Here is an 18,284-nt window from a genome sequence, read left to right on the forward strand (position 1 = left end):
TTTGTGTCTTAGTGACAGTGTCCTTTGCTTTACAGAAGCTTCTCAGTTTTAGTAGGTCCCATTTATTCAATGTTGCCCTTAATGTCTGTGCTTCTGGGGTTATACCTAAGAAGCGATCACCTGTGCCCATCTGTTGTAGGGTATTTCCCACTTTCTCTTCTATCAGGTTCAGTGTTTTCGGGCTGATATTGAGGTCTTTAATCCATTTGGGCTTGAGTTTTGTGCACGGTGATAGATATGGGTCTATTTTCATTCTTCTACAGGTTGACATCCAGTTGTGCCAGCACCATTTGTTGAAGATGCTTTCTTTCTTCCATTGTATACTTTTAGCTCCTTTATCGAAAATGAGGTGTTCATAGGTTTGTGGGATTAAATCCGGGTCTTCTATACGATTCCATTGGTCGACTTCTCTGTTTTTATGCCAGTACCACCCTGTTTTCATTACTGTAGCTCTGTAATAGAGTTTGAAGTCAGGGATGGTAATTCCTCCAGACAATCCTTTATTGTATAGGATTGTTTTGGCTATCCTGGGTTTTTTGTTTTTCCATATAAAGTTGATTATTGTCCTCTCCAGATCTGTGAAGAATTTTGATGGGATCTTGATGGGGATTGCATTGAATCTATAAATTGCCTTTGGTAGAATTGCCATTTTTACTATGTTGATCCTCCCAATCCAAGAGCAAGGGATGTCCATCCATTTTTTGGTATCCTCCTCAATTTCTTTCTTCAATGCCTTAAAGTTCTTGTCAAATAGATCTTTCACTTCCTTGGTTAGATTTACCCCAAGATATTTTATGCTGTTTGTGGCTATCGTGAATGGAGAAGCTTCTCTGATTTCCCTCTCTGCTTCCATATCCTTTGTGTATAAGAGGGCGACTGATTTTTTGGAGTTGATCTTGTATCCTGCCACATTACTAAAGCTGTTTATCAGCTGTAAAAGTTCTTTGGTGGAGTTTTGGGGGTCGCTTATGTACACTATCATATCATCTGCGAATAACGAAAGTTTAACTTCTTCCTTTCCAATTCGAATCCCCTTGATCCCATTATGTTGTCTTATTGCTATTGCTAGAACTTCCAGCACTATATTGAAGAGGTATGGTGAAAGTGGGCAGCCTTGTCGTGTTCCTGAGTTAAGCGGGATGGCTTTGAGTTTCTCTCCGTTTAATTTGATGTTAGCTGTCGGTTTGCTGTATATAGCTTTTATTATATTTAGGTATGACCCTTGTATCCCTAATCTCTCCAAGACTTTTAACATAAATGGATGTTGAATTTTGTCAAATGCTTTTTCAGCATCCAATGGAATGATCATATGGTTTTTTTCTTTCAGTTTATTTATATGCTGGATTACATTGATAGATTTTCGTATGTTGAACCAGCCCTGCATCTCAGGAATGAAGCCTACTTGATCATAATGTATAATTTTTCGGATGTGTTCTTGGATTCGGTTTGCCAGTATTTTGTTGAGGATTTTTGCGTCGATATTCATGAGTGAGATCGGCCTGTAATTCTCTTTCCTGGTTGAGTCTTTGTGTGGTTTTGGTATCAGAGTAACTGTAGCTTCGTAAAAGGAATTTGATAGTGACCCTTCTGTTTCTATATTGTGGAATACATTGAGGAGTATAGGAATTAGGTCTTCTTGGAAGTTCTGGTAGAATTCCGCATTGAACCCATCTGGCCCTGGGCTTTTTTGGTAGGGAGGTTTTTGATAACAGCTTCTAATTCTTCGCGACTTACAGGTCTGTTTAGATTGTTCACCTGGTCCTGGTTTAATTTTGGTAAATCGTATTTATCTAAAAAAGTGTCCATTTCTTTTACATTTTCCAGTTTAGTGGCATACAGGCTTTTGTAGTAAGATCTAATGACTCTCTGAATTTCCTCTGTGTTTGTGGTTATGTCCCCCTTTTCATTCCTGATCTTATTAATTTGCGTGTTCTCTCTCTGCCGTTTGATTAGTTTGGATAGGAGTTTATCAATCTTGTTGATTTTCTCCAGGAACCAGCTTTTTGTTTCATTGATTCTTTGTATTGTTTTCTGTGTTTCTATTTTGTTGATTTCAGCCCTCAGTTTGATTATTTCCAATCTTCTACTCCTCCTAAGTGAGTCTGCTTCTTTTTTTCTAGAGCTTTCAGGTGGGCTGTTAAGTCCTCAATATGTGCTTTCTCTGTTTTCTTTAAGTGGGCACTTAGTGCGATGAACTTTCCTCTTAGCACTGCTTTCATAGTGTCCCATAAGTTTGAGTATGTTGTTTCTTTATTTTCATTGAATTCAAGGAAGACTTTAATTTCTTTCTTTATTTCTTCCTTAATCCAGGTATGGTTCAGTAGTTGACTGTTCAGTTTCCATGAGTTTGTAGGCTTTCTGGGGTAGCATTGTTGTTGAATTCTAACTTTAATCCATGGTGATCTGATAAGACGCAGGTGGTTACTAATATTTTTTTGTAACTGTGTAAGTTAGCTTTGCTACCGAGTATGTGGTCAATTTTCGAGAAGGTTCCATGAGCTGCAGAGAAGAAGGTATATTCTTTCCTGTTCGGGTGGAATAATCTATAGATGTCTGTTAAGTCCATTTGCTTCATTACCTCCATTAATTCTCTAATTTCTCTGTTAGGTTTCTGTTTGATTGACCTGTCCATTGGTGAGAGAGGAGTGTTGAAGTCTCCTACTATTAGTGTGTGTGGTTTGATGGCTGCCTTGAGTTTTAGTAATGTTTCTTTTACATACGTGGGTGCTTTTATATTAGGGGCGTAGATATTCAGAATTGAGACTTCATCCTGATGAATTGTTCCTGTTATGAGTATAAAATGTCCCTCTCCATCTCTTCTGATTGATTTAAGTTTGAAGTCAACTTTGTTAGAAATTAGTATGGCCACACCTGCTTGTTTCTTAGGTCCATTTGCTTGATAGGCCTTTTCCCAGCCCTTTACTCTGAGTAGGTGCCTGTCTTTGTGGTTGAGGTGTGTTTCTTGTAGACAGCAGAATGTTGGATCCTGTTTTCGTATCCAATCCCTTAGTCTGTGCCTTTTTATAGGTGAGTTGAGCCCATTGACATTAAGTGATATTAATGACCAGTGGTTGTTAACTCCGGTCACTTTTTTAGTAGTAGGGTTTGTATGTTTCCCTTCTTTGAGATGCGCTGGTGAAAGGTCTCCAGATGACTGAGTTATTGTGGGCATTGTTGGACTCCTTGGTTAGTGATTTTCCTTCTATAATTTTCTGTAAGGTTGGATTTGTGGCTACGTATTGTTTAAATTTGTTTTTATCCTGGAAAATTTTGTTTTCTCCATTTATAGTGAACGAAAGCTTGGCTGGATATAGTAGTCTGGGCTTGCATCCATGATCTCTTAGTTTTTGCAGTACATCTATCCAGGACCTTCTAGCTTTCATGGTTTCCATAGAGAAGTCAGGTGTAAGTCTGATAGGTTTACCTTTATAAGTAACTTGGCCTTTTTCCTTTGCGGCTCTTAATATTCTTTCTTTATTCTGTATATTTTGTGTTTTGATTATTATATGGCGAGGGGATGTTTTCTTTTGATCCAGCCTATTTGGTGTTCTGTATGCTTCTTGAACCTTCATAGGTACCTCTTTCTTCAGGTTGGGAAAGTTTTCTTCTATAATTTCATTAAGTATATTTTCTGTACCGTTGAGCTGCACTTCTTCTCCTTCTTCTACTCCAATTATTCTTAGGTTTGGTCTTTTTATTGTGTCCCAAATTTCCTGAATGTTTTGTGATGAGAATTTGTTGGTTTTGCTGTTTTCTTTGATCAGTGTGTTTATTTTCTCTATGGTATCTTCAGTGTCTGATATTCTCTCTTCTATCTCTTGTAATCTGTTGTTAGTACCTGTCTCTGTCATTCCTGTTCGTTTACCCAGATTTTCCATCTCCATTCTTCCCTCGGTTTGTGCTTTCTTCATTGCTTCCATTTCATTCTTCATGTCTTGAACCGCTTCCCTAACCTGTTTGATTGCTTTTTCTTGTTTCTCTTGGTTTTCTTGCGTGTCTTTGAGCGATTTATTCATTTCCTCTACCTTTTTGTTTGTAATCTCTAATTGTTTATGGCAGTTTTTCACCTCCTGTTTAAGGTCCTCTATTATTTTCATATAGTTAACTTTTGAGTCGATTTCTTCTATTTCTTCAGGAGTAGGGTGTACAATTCTTATTTCGGGATCCCTGGTTTCTGGTGGTGTCATGTTGCCTTTCAGGTTGTTGGAGGAATTCTTGTATTGGCGCCTTCCCATCTCTTCCTTCAAATGGAGCCAGGAGAGGCCTGGTCTCTTGGTCCAGTCTTTGCTGTGATTGACTCTCTGGGTATATCTCTTCAGTGTAGAAGTAGGAACCGTTCCCGACCCCATGGGATTACTCAGCAACTAAACAGGGCCGCCAGTAGCCCAATGATCTAGGGCCAACAGGATGAATGGAGCAAGGGGGGGGGTGGTAACCAGGAGCTCGCAGGAAGCCTGGCGTCAGAGCTGAAGGTGCCCGGCTCCCTTACAGGGGACCCTGAGGCCTGCCCGGTAGGCAGGCACTCACCGCTCTGGGTGGGTCGCCCTAGTTTAGGAGCTTAAAACTGTACTTGAGCACTGGTCCTAGCATACAGCAGGGCAGGGTTGGGGAGGGGTGCTGGGGGGGCTGGGTCGTGCAAAAGAAAGACAGCCCTGCAGAAGGAGCTGGGGGAGGGGGTTTGTGCTCTCTTCCGGGACAGTCCGCCCCTGGATAGCACACACTCACCTGTCCTGATGGGATTCCTCAGCAACTAAACAGGGCCGCCAGTAGCCCAATGATCCAGGGCCAACAGGATGAATGGAGCAAGGGGGGGGATGGTATCCAGGAGCGCGCAGGAAGCCTGGTGCCAGAGCTGAAGGTGCCCGGCTCCCTTACAGGGGACCCTTAGGCCTGCCCGGTAGGCAGGCACTCACCACTCTGGGTGGGTCGCCTTAGTTTAGGAGCTTAAAACTGTACTTGAGCACTGGTCCTAGCATACAGCAGGGCAGGGATGGGGAGGGGTGCTGGGGGGGCTGGGTCGTGCAAAAGAAAGACAGCCCTGCAGAAGGAGCTGGGGGAGGGGGTTTGTGCTCTCTTCCGGGACAGTCCGCCCCTGGATAGCACACACTCACCCGTCCTGATGGGATTCCTCAGCAACTAGACAGGGCCGCCAGTAGCCCAATGATCCAGGGCCAACAGGATGAATGGAGCAAGGGGGGGATGGTATCCAGGAGCGCGCAGGAAGCCTGGTGCCAGAGCTGAAGGTGCCCGGCTCCCTTACAGGGGACCCTTAGGCCTGCCCGGTAGGCAGGTGTTGTAATAAGAGCAGCGGCGGCGGGGCTATGTCCCCAAAACCCCAGCCACCTGCCCGGCTCGGCTAGCTTATGCCCCAAATAATTACACGGACACTGTATTCTTTTAAACACTGCTCTGGCCCATTTCTAATAATCTATGTAGCGCCCCTAGGTGCGCTTACCGGGAAGATTCTAGCCTAAGTCCATCCTGGGTCGGAGCTGGGGCATGGTGTGCGTCTTCCCTGGAGCAGGCAGCATGGCGTCTCTCCTGCGTCTGCTCCGGAGAGGAGAGCTGCGGAGTCTGACCTCACTTCCTCTTCCTCCCAGCCTTCCCTTCTGTTTACTCCACCCACCTAAGGGTGGGCCTATCAAATGGGCCTAGCAGTTTCTTTATTGCTTAAACAATGAAATCAACAGATTGATATATGACACTCCCACATCACTTCCCCTTTTTCTGTTTAAACAAAAAAAAGGAAGGCTTTAACCTTAACATAGCAAAATTACATATAACAAAACAGTTATCAAGTAAAAGTTACATCAGAAACATTTATACATATAACAAAATTGACCTTAAATCTCTATAAATAAAGCAAAATCTATACTAATGCAAATTATTCATACCTATATCATTTCCCCCTTTAAATGTAAAAGAACATTTATAAACTATATTTGGGAACATGGGCGCAGTTTTTTCTCTCCAAACTGCTTCCTGCTGAATGGGGGCGTCGTTAATCAGATTATTTAGGGTGTAACCTGTGTGCCAGGTTTATCTCAGTTGGCAGTTGAGCAAAGCAATTTTCTGAAGATGTTCACAGCAACCCTTCAGGAGGACGTGGTCCATCATACCAAATCGGAATAGAAGAAATCCATAGAGTCTCATCCTCTGTGAAAACAAAAGAAGACTCTCTCCAAAGCATCATATCCTTAGACCCAAATTCTGAAATCGTAATACCCTTATATCCATTCTGGTTTAGCTTGGCAGCCCATGTAATGAAATGTCTCTCTGTACTTAGCTCCTTCACAGTCAAAAATTTTAAAGAAAACACAATAATACAAAGAATCCAGACTCTCTGTGAATTTTTCATCTTTACGCGGCTTATTTTTACTCTATCACTTTACTTTATTCTGTCTCTTTAAAGACTTTACCTTTTTTTTTTTTTAACCATTAACTTTATTCTCTATATTCTTTTTCTTCTCTCTCCCAAGCCTACGTACATTCATCCAACAGTGTGATTCATTCAGTGGTCTGAATCTGTCCTATTGTGAATCTGCAATTTTTTACTATCCAGGAGCACTTTTGATTTGCGCCTTTAAATCATTAGGCGCTTAAGAATCTAAGCTGAGACATTCCTAAGTTAACTTTTTGCTTTTTGAGCATATATCTGTGGACCAGGCTGTCTTTGAACTCTCAGAGATCCGCCTGTCTCTGCCTCCCAGGCATTGGGATTAAAGGTGTTTGCTACTACACCTTGAACTCACAGAGATCTGTTCGTCTCTGCCTTCTAGGCACTGGGATTAAAGGCGTGTGCTACCACACCTTGAAGTCACAGAGGTCTATCTCCCTCTGCCTCCCAAGTGTTGGGATTAAAGGTGTGTACACACAACAACTCTCTTCCTTTTTTTGTTTTTTGCTTTAAGAACTTTAACTTTCAGCTTGCATATATTTTTAACACACAGTAAACCATTTAGAAATTTTCTTTGTCTTTGAATCTCTCTTTACTGTATATCTCTCTTTTTCTGACCACACGAGTCTTTAATTTGCCAAGCAATATCAGTAGGACTAAAGGCGTGGCTTTGCCAGCTAGATCCAGTCCATTCCTTAGCTTTCCAGCCTCATGGCGGAAATACAGGCTGCAGCCATGTTTATAGCATTTCAAGGTCCCTGCCAGCCAGCGAGCTACAACAGACAACACTCAAGTCCTCTCTCGGTAGCCGGCCCTCCTGTCTCAAACAGTCAGAGTTTGCCCTGGCAGGATGGCCCAGAAAGCTGGCATTTTTAAACGGCGCAGCTTTTTTCCTGCTACGGCTGAAAACCGAAAAGCATGCGTTCAGTTTTTCGTCAACACCGTTTAAGTGTTTCGTGGCAGGACCTCTTAATGAGCTGCAGGGTTTTGCAGCTGAAGCTGAGTCAGGAAGCCTCTTGGGGCTACCAGGTAGGAGCGGCACTCAGCACTTTAATTCTGAGACTGAGCGTGCAGCACAGAAATTCTTTTCATCCAAGTAACATCCAAATCTGACACGCAGAGCACTGCGCAGTCTAAAAACACGTCTCTGTATGGCGGCAGGAATCCGCCATGCTCTTCTGCCTGCCTAAGCCTGATTCGGCCGTCTGCCCGGGTGCAGGCGGGGAGCGCTGAGAGCCATCAGCACGGTCTCAGAGCACTCTCCTTCAGATCCCAAGTGGGAACACAACATAAAGCCAGAGTTTGCACTGGGGGCACAGCCCCAAGAAGCTGTGCTTTAAAATGACACAGCGTTTTTTCTGCTGCTGTTGCTGAATCAGTAAATCTCTCTACAGCACGCCACCAACAAACAGCAAAAATCTGTGTTAAATGCTCTCTCCCTTATTTTTAAGCCTTCTCAGGTTTTGTAAGTGGGTTTAGTTAGCCACACGTCTGGGCGTCATTTGTAGTAATATGGGCGGCGGCTAGCTTTACCCGAAATAATTACACGGACACTGTATTCTTTTAAACACTGCTCTGGCCCATTTCTAATAATCTATGTAGCGCCCCTAGGTGCGCTTACCGGGAAGATTCTAGCCTAAGTCCATCCTGGGTCGGAGCTGGGGCATGGTGTGCGTCTTCCCTGGAGCAGGCAGCATGGTGTCTCTCCTGCGTCTGCTCCGGAGAGGAGAGCTGCGGAGTCTGACCTCACTTCCTCTTCCTCCCAGCCTTCCCTTCTGTTTACTCCACCCACCTAAGGGTGGGCCTATCAAATGGGCCTAGCAGTTTCTTTATTGCTTAAACAATGAAATCAACAGATTGATATATGACACTCCCACATCAGGCAGGCACTCACCGCTCTGGGTGGGTCACCTTAGTTTAGGAGCTTAAAACTGTACTTGAGCACTGGTCCTAGCATACAGCCGTGTTTTGCCTTCTTGAACTTGTCATAGTGGATCATTGCCCTGGGAGTACATTGTAAACTATTTCTTTGGGATATAATAGTCCTGTGGCTTAGAGCCCTTTACTTGGAATCACAGAGTGTCTGCTTCCAGGGTGGCAGAGGAGTGTTTCCTAAAGGAACATTGGAAGAAAAATTTTACCAAACGGTTGGCACACATTAGGAACCTTTACAGAATGAATGGAGCATGTTGCCGCCCAGCAAACCGCTATGAGCAGTAGCGGATTTACATGTTGTACTGTTTCTGTACTTGGCAGTTGCCCCACAGTGTTTATTTGAAAACAAACTCAAATTATATCCCAGGTCACTTTTATATTATGACTGGTAACACTGGGTACATATTTGTGTTAAGAAAAGATCGCTTTCCAAGTTGCCTCTTGGAATAAATGTTCTTTTTCTCTTCTAATTAAGTGGTTTCCTTAAACTTGCTATTTCAGAGAAGAAAATTTTAGGTAGACATTGTTATGTTACTTAATTTTCTTTTCCTGACCAGTAATAATTCTGCTAACATGAGAACATCTTATGTCTCTGGATGTTAATTTTATGGAATTGTTTTCATCTCTTAATAGGTAGAGATAATGCATGTGAAAAAACTTCTTATATGTTTCTGCGTAAGGAGCTTCCTGTTCGACTGGCTAACACAATGAGAGAGGTTAACCTTTTGCCGGATAACTTGTTGAACCGCCCTTCGGTGGGATTAGTTCAGAGCTGGTAAGTAAATGTTCTGATCACCCTACAATGCTTAATACTTTGGCATTGGCACCATTTTCCAAAGAAGTGTATATACTGTCTTTCTGGGACTGAATCATTCAGGATAGCTGGGCTTTCCTTGCATTTAAATGCTTTTCTTCTAACTATTCATTTAAAAACTGTCTGGGCTGTGGTGGCGCACACCTACAATCTCATACTTGGGAGGCAGAGGCCAGCCTGGTCTACAAAACAAGTTCCAGGAAAGCCAGAGCTGTTACACAGAGAAGCTCTGTTTAAAAAAAAAAAACATAAAAAAGTTTCATCTTAAAACTGTATAATGGAAGTATCTTTGAAAAAAAAAGATAATTTCTTAACTTTTAATTTTTTCTCTTGTTATACACATGGTTGCTTCATTGGAAAAATATAAAGAATAGCCAGGTGGTGGTGACGCACACCTTTAATCCTAGCACTCGGGAGGCAGGGGCAGGTGCATCTCTGTGAGTTTAAGACCAGCCTGCTCTACAAAGCGAGTTCCAGGACAGTCAGGGTGGTTACATAGAGAAACCCTGTTTTAAAAACCAAAAAAAATAATTAGAGAATAATATAAAGGAATGGCAGTGCAGTGGCCAGGCATCAGTGGACCTATTTTCATTTTAAAAAGTGAGGCAGTGTCTCAGGTATCCCAGACTGGCCTTGAATTCAGTTTGTTGCTTAGGTGACCTTGCATTTTTGATCCTCTTCCCTCCCGAGTATTGGGATTACACACGTGTGCCACCATGCCCAGTTACTAGGGATTGAAGGACAGCTTTGACAAAACAGAGCGCTAGGCAAGTCCTAACCCATTTGCTGTCCTTTGGATAGGGAGACGTTTTGTACTTTTAGTAGGTTTCAGCCTTGCCTCTTGTTTTTATTTTAAACATCTTCCGTGAAGGAAATGATTGAACAACAGTCAAATTATTTCAGGGGACCCTCACATGGAAATAGTAGCAGTTCCATGCCGTGCTGCATCTGCACATACAAAAACTTTTAAAACCAAGTTAAGTCAGTTGTACCGCTGATTGTAAAGCATGCATTCCCTCACAGAGGGAATGGAGTTTGTGTTGACTTTTCTCCCTAGGTGAGATCACTGAGTGGGAGGCTGTAAGAAAAGGTGGTGTGTTTTTAGACAGGTTTGCATGTTTGCTCTACTCTGCTAGAAGCATTATGGGAGCATCTGGAGAAAGGAGGAGGACAGTAGGGACTAGGTGGCATACATGTTGCTAATCAGGAACAGTGTTGTAAGAACAAAAGGGGCAGAAAATGCTGGCTTTGGTCTTGTGCTGTTCCTTGATGGGTGGGTGGAACTGACTGGTACAGAGGAGCAGGAGAACATCATGGAAAAGTAGCTTGAATTCAGAGAGTTTGTGGTGGCCTGGCTTCTGATAGAGAATGGACATTCAACAGCATTCCCAAGAATGTGAAGTTCTTCTGAGAAGCACTATTTTATGCTCTGACCATGCATGGCCTAGGGATCAACCTAACTCAGGTGATGAGGAATGAAGAAAATGATAGACACATACAGAAAAGCCAGAGTCGAGTCACACATTCTCATGGAGTTGCATCAACATCATCCCTGAATTGAAGAGGTGGATTTCTTGTATAGAGCCAAATAAGGAGTTTAGCTCAAGTTTAGCTGTTCTAGGTAGGGGATCTCTGTAGGGGAGCAGTCTTGAGGTGTAAATATCTGGGAGGAAGAAATTTCAGTGGACATTTTCTGTACACACTGTCAACATCCATACATGGACCAGGGGATGGCTCTGCCATTCCCATGGGTCCGAGGCATTGGTGTCCTCGACATGGCCGTGCTCATGTCAACACCATGCATTCACTCAGGACTTCATCTGATACTTACATGTTCACTAGGAACTTCCTCCACTACCCACAATTTTAGATGATCTTACAGGTTCACTGTCTAGCCTCCTTTCTAGAAAAGCAGAAACTCCTATGAGGTGCATAGTCCTTAGGTTGTGGGAAAGATCAGAGAAACGATGAATATGCATTTGATACCGTAGTTACATTGTGCTCTGGACTCATGGCTTGTTTTAGAAGGAAGAAGCCACAAATAGTTATTTGTGTGAGATTTCTTTATTGCTTCAAGACCATCATTGGAAATATTGCTGTAGAAAGTATAAGTCATTGTCAGGGACAATGTTGAGGATTCTAGGTAGGCAAGGTCAAGTCCTTTGATCCCGTAAATACAGTAAGTGATAGCAATTAGATCATTTCCATTGCTTATATAGCAGTTACTTCAGGAACTTCCAAGTGAATTACTGTCTCTGAGTTGTTTTCCAACATTAATCAATTTTCCAAACAGCAGCAACTCTGTTCAATCCCAATACTAGGTAAGTGAAGTCAGCACAGAGCCCATATTTTAAGGGCTATATTCCCCGGGACTGATACTACACCTCAGATGCCCTATTTATGCTTTAGACTAATCGGCTGGACATTGAGTTTCCATGCCCCTTTTCTGAAGTTCATAATTTGCTCAAGTGGATTACAGAACTCAGGAAGTCACTATGTTTATATTTAAAGGTAGATTTTTAAAGATATAATTCAGAAATAGCAACAGTGGTAGAAATATGTCAGACAAAATGTTGCTGTAGCTGTATAGCATCCATGCCCTCTTTGAGTGTGCTCTCTTGGCGCCTCCAGGTGTTCACACAAAGATCTCCGAATCTCCTAATTCAGGAGTTTTCATAGAGTTTCATTTCCATACCTTGTACCTCCACAGAGTTTGGGGATTAGAACAAAAGTTACAGCTCCTCAGTTACTTGTAGCATTGATCTGATTGCGTTGACACTGTCTAAAGTCCCCACCCTAAGCAAAATTGCTAGAATAACTCAAATGTGAGCAATAGATGCTTCTTATGAGTAACAAAAGATACACCTGTCATTCTGTAAATTTGAAGGTTTAGAAACTGTATCAGGAGCCAGGAGTAAATACCAAATTTCCTTTTGATATATATATATAATATATATATCAAATATATATCATATATGATATTATATAATATATATCAAAAGGATACATACACATACATACATACATACATGCATACACACACATATACTGGCAAAGTGAAATAGGACTTTCACTTTGTACTTTGTAAATGTTAAATCTTTGTACCCCATTGCTCATGTCTACTTAAGGCTATCTGCATGCCATTTCTTTTTGTTCTTACATATTCTGTTTTGAAAAATAATTTCCTACTTAAGAATTGCAAGAATAGTAGAAAGAATTGCCATATACCTTTATCCAGCTTCACTGATAACATTTGGTTATATTTTCTCTTTTATAATTCATGTTTATGTTCTCTTTCCTACCTTGAATGGGAAGAGAGATATGATTACATTTGTGCATGTGTATGTGTGTATATGACACACACATGCATAAAAGAAATGTGAAAGTTGTCAGGATGAAAATGGAGTTGCTAGAACTAGGGAGTTACTGAGGAAGATTTCTTTTGCATGGTTGCCTGTTAGTGACTAGCACAAGAGTCTGGGTCTACAATCTTGTACAGAGGCCCCTGCAGCCTTATAAAGATAGTCCTTCTGAAGGCCATCTGGGCAGCAACTGTTCAGCCTCCAGTACATTCCATCCTTCTTATTAATCGTTAGAACCAACAGTTACTGTTTTCAAATACCTGATGTGACCATTTTTTCTTTAAAAGTCCTCTTGTTTGGACAGTTTTTCTTTTTTTTTATCATGTATTGCTGTGCCTTAGGTATTAAAGAGGAAGCAAGGTGAATAAAATAACATCCGTGTTTAACAGTGTGCCATTACAGAAGAAAGGGAAAGCTGGGAAAGAGAGTGGGAAAAGAAGCAGGTCAACATAGGAAGGATTTTAGAAGTGTAGTCAAGGAAGGAGTCTCCAAGGAGGTGCCATTTGAACATACCCATGACTCCTGTAGTGTGTGATTTCTCATTGGAATGCTCTTCCCAAATATCAGTGTTTTTGTGACATTCTTTCAGATTGTCCCTTTTTTAGATTGACATCACACAAACATTCATTACTGTTCCTGGAACATTGGATTGAAGTTGCCATTATGTTCCTTTGTCCCCAAATACTTTAACATGTATCTCTGGTCATAACTCGTAGAAAACTGTGATATAATTGTCACATCTAGAAGATTATCATTGATATAGCAATACTTCCTAATAGGTAACACTTGTAATTATTTTAGTAGTTATCTTAATAATGCCCCTGTTTTTTAAATGCTGTCTTGATGTAAGAATCCAGTTTAGGATCATGTATTTGTGTGTTTCTGGCATTGGCTTTATGTGGAGCAGCAACTCTGCCACTGTCCCCTCGGCTACCCTGTAGTCTTCCCACTTCCTTTCATGCTGTGACTCTTACTGGAATCTTGGCTCCTTTTGCATTTGTAACTTTCCTCTCTGAAGGATTGTTCCAGCTTGCCTAGCTTTGCTCATATGTGGCACATGTTATTAAGACTCAAGAATTATAATGCTGTACACTTTTTTGTATTGGCTCTTATTGAGAAATACCAAGATCAATCCAGATTTTTTTCCTGAGGGCCTAACATGCATTTCTCTAATACATATTGATGAAGTTAATTTTACTCAGAGAAGGAGCCTTCTTTATTCTTGGTCTACACTTCAGGATCAAACTGAGGCATTTACTAAAATTTCATGTTCTTTTTGCCAGGTGTGGTGGTGCAGGCCTTTAATTCCTGAATCCAGAAGGCAGTTAGCAGGTGTATTTCTATGAGGTCAAGGTCAATCTTGTCTAAATATCAAGTTCTAGGTCAGCCAAGGCTACATAGTGAGACCCTGTCTTAAAAAAATTTTTTTGAGGGCCTAGAGAGATGGCTCAGCAGTTAAGAACACTGACTGCTCTTCCAAAGGACTGGATTCAATTCCCAGCACCCACATGGCAGCTCACAACTGTCTGTAACTCCAAGATCTGACACCCTCACACAGATATCCATGCAGGCAAAACACCAATTCTCATAAAATAAAAAATAAATAAAATTTAAAAACTATATGTACTTTTTGAGTAACCAAACTGTACACTGGAGTTAGGATGCATTTATAATAGCAGACAGTACTGCTGAACCTGGCTTGTAGAGCTTCAAGGGCCAGTCAGAGGATGAGCTTTTCTTGTTAGTTGAATTAGAAACCATGAAGCTATTAAATCTGTTTTTATAGTGTTGGCTTTGTTTTCAGATGAGCTTCCTTCTAGGTGGCATACTGCCTTCAGCAGTTGCAGATTTCCTGTTTGTACAGCACACTGTACAGGAGCAGGGAAGTCAGTTTCTTCCTCAGAGACCTCCAGCAAGCCTTCTGTGTACTTCTTTCAGCCTGACTGGAAGCTTTATTACCTATTCCTAACTCAGTCCATGTGTTCAGGGATGCACCCAATTCACAGGACCATGGGACTGATGAGTAATTCCTGACAAGAGAAAGATGGAGCTACCTGCGTGGTTTGGGGGACTCAAGTTAGCCTGCAGTGCTTGAGCTGTGTATGGGAATGGGTAAAACCTGAATGAAAACTTGGGATACTCTTATAAAAGGGAAAGGATGTTAGGCAGGCAGCTAATTGTGCTTTTCCTTTTTTAGGTACATGCAGAGCTTCCTTGAACTTTTAGAATATGAAAACAAGAGCCCAGAAGACCCACGGGTTTTAGATAAGTAAGTATGATACAATTTACGTGAAAGTAAAAATATCTAGTCAAAAAAATATTTTCATAAATGGAACCCATGCTATTGGGTCTCAAGAATTGTAACTCACGGCTGGGGAGATGGCTCATTTGTTAAACTGCTTAACATAACGTGCATAAGTGAGGACCTGAATTTGGATCTGCAGTAGTCAGATGGACATTGGGCAGGTATGGCAACCTGCCTGTAATCCTAGTACTCGGGAGTCCCCGAGGAAGCTGGGAGCTAAACTGCTACAAAATGTGAGCTCTTAAGTTTAGCTGCCTAGCTAAACTACCCAAATAAGCGAGTTCTAGGTTCAGAGAGACCCTGTTTTGACAAATAATGGAAGAGAGCGAATAAGGAAGACAACCTGGCCTCCATATATATGTGCATGAGAATTATGTACTCATGTAACATGCACACATACTACACACACATCTGAGAATGTTGTAGGAGGTCGTTCGTTTGTTTCCCAACCACCCTGTCTAGAAATAATCACTCAGAAATCGTATTATTTAAATCACTCTTGGCCAATCACTTAACGGTGTTGCTAGCTAGCTCTTACATCTAGAATTAACCCATTTCCACTATTTTATATTTTACCACAAGGCATGTGGCCTACCAGCAAGGTTCCAACTGGCAGCTCGTGTCTTTCCCTTTGGTGGCTACAAGGCTTCTCTCTGACTCCACCTACTCTCTCTGTATATATATCTCTTCCAGCCTGGCTATGTTCTGTTAAGCCACTGGCCGAAAGCAGCGTCTTTATTCATTAACCAATAAAAGCAACAGATAGACAGAAGGACTTCCCATACCACGAGAACACAAAAAACTAGAATTCAGACCAAAGTTTTAATTTTTTTTTGTGGACAGTGACATTATTGAATTTTTTTAATTTAAGAATTTAGTACAGCACACAAAGAATAATGAAACTTCATTTAGTACTGCATGACATAATTCTTAATATATTTAGTCAGGGTGAACTGGACAGCTTAATATAAGCATTGTAGTGAATGTTCCATCTAGTGGTAGTTTTAAGAATGCAGTAGCCTCCATATATACATGAAATAAATATACATGAATTATCTACCTAGTCCATCATCCATATAATTGTGAGATAAACACTTGACTCGGAGTGTTCCATGAAAGAATTAGGGAAGTATGATACTACACAAACAACCTTGGAGCATTTTCCCACCCAGCCGTGAATTCACAAACGAGGAACTATGGAGGTCAGAAGCGTGAAGAATGTTCTCAAGGTTGTGACACTGCATAGCAGAGCACCTATGAGTCACGGTTCCTTTTCGTTAGTGTTCTGGTTCTTTGCATTATACCATACTGCCTAATGGCTGCTTCCAGCCAGGAGAAGCTCAGGTTCAGTTGTATTTTCTCTTATGGATCTGGGAAATATGAAAAGTGCAAGCATTGGCTGAGAGCCACGGTTGCTTCCTTGATTCTAGTCACTGTTGTCACTTAAGGCATTGACATTAAGTGGATCGAATCCAGGAACTTTGTTTCTTTAAATCATTAGTTGGGGACATTTTGAACTCCTCAAAGTGAAGCTGGCCTCTAGCTCTATATTTGAAGATACAGATTTGGAGAAGTACACAATTATTCATTGCTGTGGTTTTTTCTGGAGTCCTGTCTCTCTAACAAAATTCCCATCAGTGACAATTTATGGAAATGGATTATACTGTATCCAGCGTGTGCTAGATCTTCATGGCAGTAGTTCTTACTGGGTGAGTTTTATGCAACTAGTTTGGAAAGTTGAGACTTGAGAAGCCCCATGCGTTAGCAAAGGAAGAGGTGAATGGTGAGCTAGTGTCCTGGTGACAGCCTTCCTGTTCAGCTGGGGGTCATCTATGTATATCACATTGATCATCATGAGGGATATAGAAAAGCCCATGTGGGTAGGGAGGTGTTCTGAGAATCCGCTAAAATAAGCCTGTGCAAGCAAAGACGTTTCTGCACTCTAAAGCATTATTTCATTTTACAGATACTTAATTTATAAATACATTGGAAGGAGGTAATTAAGGAAAAATTATCCATTGTAAAAATTTCTTGTGAATAATTGTGAACTTGGGCTTTTTTTTGTTTTGTTTTTGAGACAGGGTCTCACTGTTGCAGTGATCAGGTTGGTTTTGCACTCAGAGATTTGCCTTTTTTATGCTTCCTGAGTGCTGAGAAGAAAGATGTGTGCCACCAAGCCTGGCTAATTGTGAACTTTTAATTTAGAGTTTTTCATCTTTGCTGTCATTGTATGTATATATTTGTTACAGAAATATTTCATTGAGATAAAAATAAGACTTAAGTAAAAAACTTATCCCAAGTTTCTATTCCTAGTGGACAACCGCACCTAACATTTTCTTATACCCTTATTACCCTAAACATTCATATTGCATAAGTGTAGGGTTTTTTGTTTTTGTTTGTTTATTTGTTTTGGTTTTTGAAGACAAGATTTCTCTGTGTAGCCCTGGCTGTCCTGGAATTCACTCTGTAGACCAGGCTGGCCTCCAATTCACAGAGTTATACCTTCCTCTGTCTCCCAAGTGCTGGGAAATAGTCATGTGCCACCACCACTTGGCAAATTTTATAAAAATAAGTATCTGTAATAGTTCTTGGCCATTATTAATAGTTTCACAATATAACCATGCATCTCTTAATGACCGATACCTTTCGAGAAATGCATCATGAGAAATTTGTGTGAACACTGTGGAGTATTCTCGTACAAACTTAAGATGACTACAGCCTTACCAGGGGACATAGTCTTTTGGGGACACTGCTGTGTACAGAGTCTGTCATTGTTATGATGTAACACGTAGTTGTCACTTATATATACACTCACACACACACACACACTTGGCATTTTGAGACAGGTTTTTTTTTTCTGTGTAGCAGCCCTGGCTGTCCTGGAACTCACACCAGACTGGTCTCAGAACTCAGAGATCCGCCTGTCTCTGCCTCCTGAGTGCTGGGATTAAAGGCGTGCACCACCACTGCCCAGCATATATTATTAATTCTTCTACTTATAGGTCATGTAATTTGCCCCACTAGTATTGAATTTTAGACTGGTTTGTAGTTTTTAAAAATTATTTGTTTGTATGTATGAGTATATGATACATGTGCATAGGTGTTTGTCATCTTATGCATATAGATCAGAGGATAGGCTTGGGTGTTAGTCTTTGCCTTTCTTTTCTATGGGTTCTAGGGATCCAAACTCAGGTCACCGGGCTTAAGCAGCAAGTGCAATTATCCCCTGAGACATCTTGCTGGCTCAAACAGCATCTCTCCAAACAGCTTTTGTTTTCTTTCTCTCATGTCTCCCCCACTCCTGTTCTCTATGTATGAGTGTGCATGCATGTGTGTGAAAGCAGTTTTTGAAAACAACTATTGACGTTGTTCAGCTGTTTCTCCAGCCTTGATCCTGGAAGTGGAATTAGCGTCTTTGGACCTGAGCTATATTTGGTTAAGTTGCCCTTAGAAAATGTTCCACTTAGCACC

The 18,284-nt window shown here is 41.3% G+C and overlaps 1 protein-coding gene across 1 annotated transcript in view; it reads left to right on the forward strand.

The window, feature by feature from the left end:
* Window positions 1-18,284, forward strand: part of Pdk3 (pyruvate dehydrogenase kinase 3) — a 73,038-nt gene that overhangs the window by 23,045 nt on the left and 31,709 nt on the right. Inside the window, exons 2-3 of the mRNA XM_075958707.1 lie at window positions 8,966-9,107; window positions 14,706-14,777. Of these exons, the coding sequence (XP_075814822.1) occupies window positions 8,966-9,107; window positions 14,706-14,777 (214 nt within the window). The remainder of the gene's footprint in view (window positions 1-8,965; window positions 9,108-14,705; window positions 14,778-18,284) is intronic.

The sequence above is a fragment of the Microtus pennsylvanicus genome, chromosome X, assembly GCF_037038515.1.
Source record: "Microtus pennsylvanicus isolate mMicPen1 chromosome X, mMicPen1.hap1, whole genome shotgun sequence".
Classification (NCBI taxonomy): Eukaryota; Metazoa; Chordata; class Mammalia; order Rodentia; family Cricetidae; genus Microtus; species Microtus pennsylvanicus.